The sequence below is a fragment of the Alligator sinensis genome, unplaced genomic scaffold, assembly GCF_000455745.1.
Source record: "Alligator sinensis unplaced genomic scaffold, ASM45574v1 scaffold860_1, whole genome shotgun sequence".
NCBI lineage: Eukaryota > Metazoa > Chordata > Crocodylia > Alligatoridae > Alligator > Alligator sinensis.
The window spans coordinates 2,707,593-2,717,430 of NW_005841923.1; the positions used below are offsets into that span (position 1 = coordinate 2,707,593).

A 9,838-nucleotide genomic window follows, 5' to 3' on the forward strand; every position below is an offset into this window, starting at 1 on the left:
CTTGGAGTCATTATTGACTCCAAGATGAACATGAGCCGCCAATGCCAGACTGCAGCCAGCAAGGCCAGCCATACCTTGTCATGCATCTAAAGGTGCATCTCAAGCCAGTCCAGAGAGGTGATACTCCCCCTCTATGCAACTTTGGTCAGGCCGCAGTTGGAGTACTGCGTCCAGTACTGGGCGCCGCACTTCAAAAGGGATGTGGCCAGCCTGGAGAGGGTTCACAGGAGGACCACCTGCTTGTTGAGAGGGCAACAGGACAGGCCCTAGAAGGAGAGACTGAAGGACCTGAACCTGTCCAGCCTCAGCAAGAGGCTGAGGGGAGACCTGGTGGCTGCCTACAAGTTCATCAGGGGGGATCAACAGCAAATAGGCAGAGCTCTTTTCTCCCTGGCACCACCTGGGGTGACGAGGAACAATGGTAATAAGCTGATGGAGAATAGGTTCGGTTAGAGATCAGAAGGCAGTATTTTTACAGTTAGGGTGGCCAATATGTGGAACCAACTTCCCAGGGAAGTGGTCCTTGCCCCTACCTTGGGTAAATTCAAGAGGAGGTTGGACGATCACCTGTCTGGGGTCTTGTGAACCCAGCATTCATTCCTTCCTGTGGCAGGGGGTCAGGCTAGATGATCTGTTCAGGTCCTTCCTGACCCTAGCTACTATGAAGTCTTCATCAGTCTGTTTATAAGCAAGTGGAACATCCATAAGCATGAACATAATATTTACTACCCTACATAACATACACATTTAAATTTGAAATGATGTATAAATCATTGTATGGATCTTTTTGGGAAATAGTACCTAATACTTTTTGCAAGACTTTTCCAAAATAAGATTAGGTAATTAGCAGTGTTAGTCTGAAGTCAGGCAGAAGACCAGTAGAGTTACACCTCATGGGCTAACTGAATTGGAGATGGATGATTTTTTGTATCATATGCATCAGATGTCTACACCCATGCCAGAGCTAGAGGATCTGATGAAGTGAAACTGTTGCTTATGAAAGCTTATGTACTCTATTGTTTCAGACTTGTTTAATTTAGTCATTAAAACAAATTTAATTGTTTATTCCCATTAGTTGCATTGGTGTCATAGAAGTAAGACAACAAGCTCAGTTTTGTTTCTCATTTTGTATAAACATCATTGTTTACTTATTTACATTACCACCATTCAGCAGAGTTAAATACAGTTCAGCAAGTATGATTCTGCTTATTAAGTCATATCCTTAATTATTACAAAAGTCATGAGAAGCAGATCTTGCATTCCTTTTCTGGTCTTGGGTTGAGTTTGTAGAGCTATCTCTTAAAATGCATAATTCTTTCCCCTGGATTAGGCAAGGCATTCTTATCAAATTTCAAGAGAAAAAACTTATAACATTCCTTGAAATGGGCTTGCAATAGAAAATAAGCTGAATTGTAGCATCCAAAAGGGTCAGTGCAATCCAATAGGTAGATTGTTGTTGCAGTGTGCCAGAGTTATCATTTCCCTTTCATTTGGGTCACCTGTATCCCAGGATATGCACTGTGCTTGGAAGGTTCCTTAGGCACCTAAAATACTCTTTAGGTGGATTCTAGGAGTCTTAAAACCAAAAAATGCATCCAAGAAACCCCTGCTCAGTTGTTGTCTGACCCTGAAAGCTCCTATATCTTGACTGGCAAAGTTACGTAAACACCTACATTTAGGCAGCCACACATGAGCAGAAGCAGGCATGGATTTGTTTTTCAGTTGACCATGAGATGGGAGAAGCAGCAGTGGACTAAGTCCCAAAAGCAACTAAGAATCCCTTCTTCCTCCTCCCCCCCCCACCCCGCTTTGTTCAGTGATACTTCTCCTTCCCTTCATAAGAGTCCCTGTTGCTGCTTTTGGGGGTTGTCTTCCTGCAACAGGGGGAATGCTGAGAGCTGGGGTGCAGCCACCCCTGCAGCAAAGGTTGCTGCTCCTGCACCCCATTTTCTAAATTCTTTGATCCACCCATGAGTAGAAGCACTCCAGGTTGATTCCCACCTTGGTTTATTTTTCGATCTAGAGAAGCATCTAAATTGCTACTGCCCCTGAAGAAGCCTAATGCGTTAGGCACATGCAGGTCTACTACTGAATTCATTACAAAGTGTAGCAGCCACTGTCACTTTCATTCAAAACTAGAACCAGAACATGGAGTCATGTCACTGCTCATTATATGCTATAATAGCATAGTGGCTGGAGTACTTGCCAAAGAAGTGAGACTCTTGGGCCTTTCTCAGCCTAGGAAATTTCAGACTACCATCTTCAACCTTTCAGGAGAGTATTTTTAATCCCTTGGCTGTAGAAAAGTCTTGATTGGGCCACTTTCCAAAGTGGCCTCCTCTTGGAAGCTCTGGATGATGGTATGACCAGGAATAGAAGAGTTAGGGGTCAGAAGGTGAGCAAGCAGAAGAGAGCTTGACCCTTAAGTAGTTAGGACACTCATTTGGGAGAAGCATAATCCTGGGTTTGGGAGGGGAGGATGTCCAGCAGCTGTGCGTTGATTAAGATGAATGGCTCTTACCCTTAGCAGAGTCAGTGGCTGAGAATTAGTATTTCACTTGGATTGTTTACCGTTCTCCATGTAGATGTGCTTGGAGGCATGGGGGAGTAAAAAATTTTAGGAAGCCAAATTTGGGGGGGGGGGCGGTATTAATCAATGTATATGTCTTATCTTTAAGTTTAGTGTGTGGTGAATATGCACCTTTAAGGGGCAGAAAGTTACTGAAATAGTATGAGTCCCCCTAGAAATGTAATGAGTGGCATATGTTAATCACCATAGTGTCAAGGGTATGTAATCCTGCCTTGAAAGTGGACTTTGTCTTCAGTCTTTCCGGGTATAAGGGTTGGGTTCTGGTCCCCCAGCCAAGGAAGTTGGGAAAAGCAAGCTGATGGGGAGATGCAGGAAGCCCTGATGGGAAAGATCAGAGACAGGACCCACATTTAGACCTGTGAAGCTGGCTTTAAGGTGCAGAGTAAAAACAGGTCAGTATTGTGGTATTTTCTTTTGTTTGTTTACTCTTATCTCTGTCTCTCACCATATGGTTACTGGTTTCTTATACTTGTTTTATAATAAATCATTTTATTGTTTGTCCCTTGTGTTGGTTGCCTGTGAAAGGGGTGATTTCTGGGCAAGTGATACTCCAGGTTACCCTTTCCATGGAAAGGGGGACATATAATTTATTTTTAACCCAAAAACAGGGTGGCTACCTGGGGCTGGAGAATCCATTACTGCAGTTGAGTACAGTGTAGTGGCAATGGAACTGAGTACTGCTGGGATAGGGGTCCTATTTCAGGGCAACCTTGGCCTGTTCCTTGGAGTGAGTGGAAATACAGTAGGGAAAAACTGGGGGCGCTGCAGGTCCCCTGTGGCTGGGTCCATGAGCAGCAGCACAAAGGTGACGTCTGTTTGCAGCCAGAATTTCTCTCTCATTTGCTTTCCTAGTTCATGATTCTTGGAGCATGTCTGTGCTACAAAATCTACTGTGCTGAGCAGCAAACCCCTCAAATGTTCCTCTTTCCTACTTACTGGTTATCTCCTGAACTGGGAGTAATGTAGCTATATTTGTGAGGTTACATGAAAAATAACTATCTTTAAAATCTAATTTAATTTTGTCAGTTCTAATTTGTAAATAATGTACCATAGTGCTTTAATATGTTGAACATAAAATATGCTTGTAACCTATTTCCATCTTAAAACATCAGGAAAGGAGCCAGGAGGGGTAGTCGAGAGAAAAGCTAAGGACAAAGGTACTTGAGTGCTTTGTTTTGGGGGGTTTTTTTTCTCTTGTCAGTGGGCCTTGTGCCTGATGCCTGTAATGCATGACTGTGCAAGTCAGATAATATAAATAAGGCTACTAATACTGGATGTGCTGTAGTTGAAGATGCAGCATATAATTGTGTGCAGATTTTCAGTCAAAATTTCAGATACTGGTTTATCCATCTGCAGAGATTTGAGTGCTTTCCTGATCCAGATATAATTAAATGTAATATTCCCAGAAACAGTTCTGGGCAATTTTTTGCATGATTAACTAGTGTGAGTTGCAACTATATGAATGTAGAAAGCTATTCCAAATAGATGTTCAGATTTTGGTTTGTTCTGAATCTTTAGTAGTATCTCTGCTTTTTAGATATTTCACAGATTCCTAGATATTCAGGCAGAAATCAAAATCATTTGTTTTTTGCCTTGTCTACTGCAGGGCCATAGAACTCCAATCGGTGTGGCATGAGAAATCAAGACAGTTTTTAGTTGCTCCTCCTTTTATAATTGGTTATTGTTTAAATTGGTTATTTATTGCTGGTCTGCAATAATAGGCTGATTTGATCTCCCCCTCCCCCCCAAAAGTGTAAACCAAGATCATTCCCGGAAAATGTGTTGCATATAGTTGGTAATCTGCTTCTTCATGAAGCAAATAAAGGCTGTTGATGGTTCCCTGTTGGGTCTTCTCACCTTCTAGGGCTAGCTAGATTGTACCAAAATTGCTTTTTTAATATTAATCTAAAATGTAAAGATTGGTTGGGGGAAAATGTCTGCTGAAGGGAGTTTTTTGCATGCCAGTGAAAAGTCATATTATTTGTTTTGCACTGTTTGAAGTAACTTGTTTGAAAATGTGCGTTTACAAAAATATTAATAAATATGCTGTTTTTAATGCACTGCTGTTTGGGTTTCTTTCCAAAAGATATTTTGGGACTATAATAATACCTCATGTTTAGTCCATGTGGCAAACCTGTTGGGAAGATGTATATTGTTTCAGTTAAACTTTATGAAATGTTAAATTAAATTCTATGAATATGCAAAAATATTTAAGTGTAGTTAGTTAGAGGTAGGGTTTCAACAAACCATTAAATGATAGTTTCTCTACTACTTACCTGGGCAAAGTTCCCAGTTGGCTTCAAGGGAAGATTGCCTAACAGTACAGAAAGGATGCATAGGAAAATATTCATTTTTTTTTTTTTCATAGGAGCAGAACAGATTTATATATTGTTACCTGTTATATAGTTTGTGTATAAAACACCTTTTCTGTTTTACACAATTACTTTTATAAAAGTAGTTGAGTTTTTCTTATATTAAACATACTTGGAATTATTCCATTTCATTTTTAATAACAGGCTATTCAACAGTAGGTTTATGCACAAATTGTAAAAATAGCTTTCAGAATAATATTAATTTTCTGAAGTGCCTTTTTGCATCATGTTTTTAAAATTGAATATCAAATCCTTCCAAAGTCTAAAAGAATTTTACTTAGAAATTTATGGATGGGGATTGAGAGGGATTTCCAATAGCTAAAATGAAGCTATATCATTAAAATTACCAATTTCTCTACAAATGAGAGGACAGAGGACTTTCAGGAGTTGAGAAAGCTGTGCTAATCTTTTTTTTTTGGTATGTTACCAATATGTTCCATGTCAGTCCTGATTTATCATAATTGAAACAATCATACAATTTAAAAATGAGAGATCATGCTAAGTTACAAGCCACGATTAAAAACTTTCCTACACATGCTGTTAATGATGTTATGGAATAAATTCAGAGGTTTTAAATCCGGTTTACCTCTTCTAGTACCTTTTCTGGTTTGAAGTCCCTAGCACAGTTCTTTTGTGTTTTCCTTCATAAATGTTTTAATATTGACATGGTTAAAATTAGTTTTAGCCATTGGTCTAATCTAATGTGACGTGTACCAGAAGTTTTATATTGTAATTTTGTTTGATAATTAAATTGACACCTTTTGAAGGTGTCCTTCACAGTCTTACAGAGGTCTTCTACAGACATTCAGCTTCTCCTGGGATTGTTCCTGCTCTCCCAGGAGATATCATGCGTACACGGATGATCAGGCTCTTTCTCTCAGAGTAGAAATTTCTGCTTCCAGAGAAAAGTAACCCAGGAATAACCAGGTTTAAATCACTTTTGCAACAGTTTCTCCTAGGAGAGTTGATGTCTGTACATGCTGTGGCTTCTCTTGGAAGAGAACATTAGCCATCTAGCACATTCCTGCATCCCCTCTCCCAGGAGACATTGTGTCACTCTGGACTGCTTCCAGCAGGGAGCAGAGCGCAGCTCCTTCACATCTCCACATGGGTAGTCTGGGTCTGCCATTCAGGGCTGCCCTATGTACATCTGCCATCTGTCATTGGGGAAGAGTAAGGGATCCTACAAAGTGCACTAAGTTGTGTGTACAGGGCCCCACTTGCCTGCACAGTGTCAACACTGCAAGCTTTCACTCTTCAGGCCTTAGCATTCAAATGTGTGTATTTGTGGCTCTGGGTAAGTTTTTCTACCAGGAGAATAAACCTGGGAGAATTTCCCCAGGTTATTTGAACATGTGTAGGCAACTAAAGTTGTATCATCATAAAAGATTCAAAGTGTATTAGGCTCAAGGAAGCCCTAGACAAGGGCTACTCCTTTAGTAGCAGAAATGTTATATACAAGTAAACTAAAATTTTCAGTGTAGGAATGGTTAATTTTTAAATCATCTGCATGGTTTGTGACATCACTAATAATATTTAGAACTATTTGTTTAAGTAGTTTAAACCTTAAATACCTTAATATTCCTAAATATATTAATAGGTTGAAATTTTTAAAATATTGAGTCATTACGGCCATGATTCAGAAAGGTGTTTAGGAACCCAATACCCTTTGAAATCAGTGAGGCTTGGGTGTTTAAACATATTTGAGTATCTAGACCTAATTTCTCTCATACTTTACTAAATTATAGCTTAATTAGAAGAAGTTATTATTAGGCTTGTAGCTATGTCTGTAACGCATTCAGTGCTGCTGATTCTGTACTAATTCTGTATAGTGAAAAAAAAAATCAATTAATCTTTAACATTGTGTGTGTTTGGGGCACTTTAAGCTGCTCAGCCCTGGAACTGCATTTGATATTGATGCTTGTGATAAGTTGCTCAAGTATTCTTTCCTTTTCTGAACATTTTCCCTTTTTTAAATGAAAACTTTGAAAAGTAAAAGAAGCAATTAAACAACCGCTCAAGAAAGCAAAAGAGAAACAAGAATCCAAGAAGAAAGAAACTAAGGACGAAGAAGAGAAAAAGAAAACAAGGAAGGGCAAAGATGATGCTGACCGAAAGGATAAGAGAATTGTTGAGATGGATAAAATGAGAAAAGATTCTGACAAGCTTAAAAAAGACAGAGGGAAGGAAAAGGACAAAGCAGGACTAGATAAAAGTGTGAAACACAAAGAGTCTACGAAAAAATCAGCCAGTGAAAAGGATGGCTCCCCTTCTCAGGTAGGGCAAGACAAGGAAATTAAAAAGGTGTCTAAAAATCCTTCTAAAGTTCCTGAAGCTTCAGCAAAGGAAGATAAGAAAGAAAGGAAATGAATTTATTTGTTGTGTAGGAACGGACTTGGATGCTGAGGGAAATTTAGTGCATTTGTAGAAATATGGCAAATAAGGTAACTTTTCTGGAAGTCAGTAGCATGAACAAAAATTATTATAATCCTTTGTGCAGACTGCTTACGTTTTCTTTCACTTGTAAACACTCAGTAAAAATGGCTGTTGTGGAATATGTACATAATGTATTCAGTGAAACCTGTACATTACAAATCACATCACTGGTTCTGCTTTTAAAACTGAACTTCTTGTTGTTTATGACAATCAGTATCAAACACTAATTCTAAAATACCTGTATGTCAGGATATTGCATGTATGCATTGCATTATAGATGTAGATGCATGAAGAATTTTAAAGCAACATTGTTTATTACAGTATATACACATTTTGTAGCAGGGTAATAGAGGGTAATCGACACATGTAAGAGGTGAACATTTATCTTTATGAAAAAAATTGTTCTCTAGAAGGAATAAATACAAAGATAATGTTGACAAAATGCATTCTTGTCATAGGCTAATGATTTAAAAAATGAAGAGTAAATTAGTCAAATCTGTGTTTAATGCTTCCATCACAAGACTGCTAATGGTATTTAGGCAATTAATTTACCTAGTTTAAAACTGGCTTGAATATCTCAATACTTCAGTGTTGTCAGCTGTGTATTGCAATGTTTTTCATTATTTTTATGACTATATTATTTTCTTTTGAGATTTTATCTCTATGTGAAAGCTATTAGTTCACTGACTTTGAGTTTGCTGTGGGAGAGCCTTAAGAGGAAAAAAAAAAAAAGTATTCAGCACCCAAAATTGGTGTCACCTTTTCAAAAAGCCTTAGTATCCTACAGCTTCTTTTCGATGCTGAAAACTTTTTAAAAATCAAGCCACATACTGAGATACCAAAACAGAAGTTGTAGGGTATGGATCAAATTTTAGTTGGTATTAATTGATAGTTAATTCAGTTATTGGACTGGATTAGAGAATAAACTTGTTGCATCTATTAATATAATGTTCTATTCAAACAGTATTGCACAGTTGTTTGAAAAGCTCCTTTTTAATTGTGGTCAGTATTTTATATTCTGTTTCTGAGAAGTAAAGATTACTGAGTAATTTAATTAATCAGTATGTTACAAATTTCTCTAGAAATAATGTATTTATTATTTAAAAGTCTGTGCTTGCTTTCCAGTTTATGTAAGGAAAGAGAGTCTTAAGTATTAATAATTATTTTATAGGTTAAACCATGGTGTTGCTTGTCTCTGAAATATTAGCTGCACAATAAAACTTACAAGAGATTCAGATCACTATTTGCAAATGATATTTGAGGATCATTTTACAACGGTGCTAATTTCTCATCCTAAAAAGCAATAATGAAATAGTGCTTTTGAGATTATGGACTAGCATTTAGGCCTGAAATTCATAGAATCATAAAAAATTAGGGTTGAAAGGGACCTCAGGAGGTGATATAGTCCAACCCCCTGCTCAAAGTCCAACCCCCCTGGACTATCCCTAACTAGATAATCTCGGCCAAGGCTTTGTTTAGCTGGGCCTTAAAAATCTCCAAAGATGGAGAGTCCGCAACCTCTGTGGGGAACCTGTTCCAGTGCTTTACTACACTCCTAGTGAGAAAATTCTTCCTAATATCTAACCTAAACTTCCCTTGCTGCAACTTGAGACCGTTGCTTTTTGTTCCGTCATCTGTCACCACTGAGAACAGTTTAACTCCATTCTTTTTCAACCCCCCCTCAGGTAGTTCATGGCTCCTATCAAATCTCATCTCATCTCTCTCTTCTCTTCTCTAGACTGAATAAGCCCAGTTCCCTCAGCCTCTTCTCAGAAGTCGTGTGCCCCAGCCCGCTTGCCATTTTTGTTGCTCTCCACTGGACTCTCTCCAGTTTGTCCACATCCTTTCTGTAGTGGGGGACCCAAAACTGAATACGGTAGTCCAGATGTGGCCTCACCAGTGCTGTGTAGAGGGGAATAATCACTTTCCTTGCCCTACTGGCATTGCTTCTACCGGTTCAGCCCAGTATACTGCCTTGGCAACAAGGGTGCACTGTTTGCTCATATTCAGTTTATTGTCCATTGTAACCCCCAGGTCCTCTCTTGCAATCTGACTCCAGAAGTTTTGTTCTGGTTTTCCCTGAACCTGTCCTATGATTTTTTTTTGCTCCCACTCTTTCGTTCTGTTACTATTTATCAAGCCTATTACATCTCCTTACTGAGGTTGAGGTTTATTGATTATAACATGCTTTTAAGCCCCCCTGGATGACAGATGCAGTAATGGTATAGCATTCTTTTTTAATGCTGTGAAGGGAATATTTTGAAAATAAAAAAGAATGGCAAATGATACTGTATGATTTAATTATAGTTTTCATAATTAGGATTGACATGCTGAACTACTTTCCAGGTGAATATTTAAATATGTTCTGATAACTGTATTCTGCATAGATTAGCATAAAAAATAATGATGTGGCCAGACACGGGGGGGGGGGGGGGGGGGG

General features: G+C 38.7%; 1 protein-coding gene across 9 annotated transcripts in view; it reads left to right on the forward strand.

The window, feature by feature from the left end:
* The window catches only part of LOC102387833 (aspartyl/asparaginyl beta-hydroxylase-like), an 86,515-nt gene that overhangs the window by 39,291 nt on the left and 37,386 nt on the right, over positions 1–9,838 (forward strand). For 6 of the 9 annotated variants that reach the window (XM_025198498.1, XM_025198497.1, XM_025198501.1 and 3 more), the window contains one exon: positions 3,703–3,747. The exons of the other annotated variants lie outside the window; for them this stretch is intronic. In XM_025198498.1, coding sequence (XP_025054283.1) covers positions 3,703–3,747 — 45 coding nt within the window. The remainder of the gene's footprint in view (positions 1–3,702; positions 3,748–9,838) is intronic. 9 annotated transcript variants of the gene reach the window in all.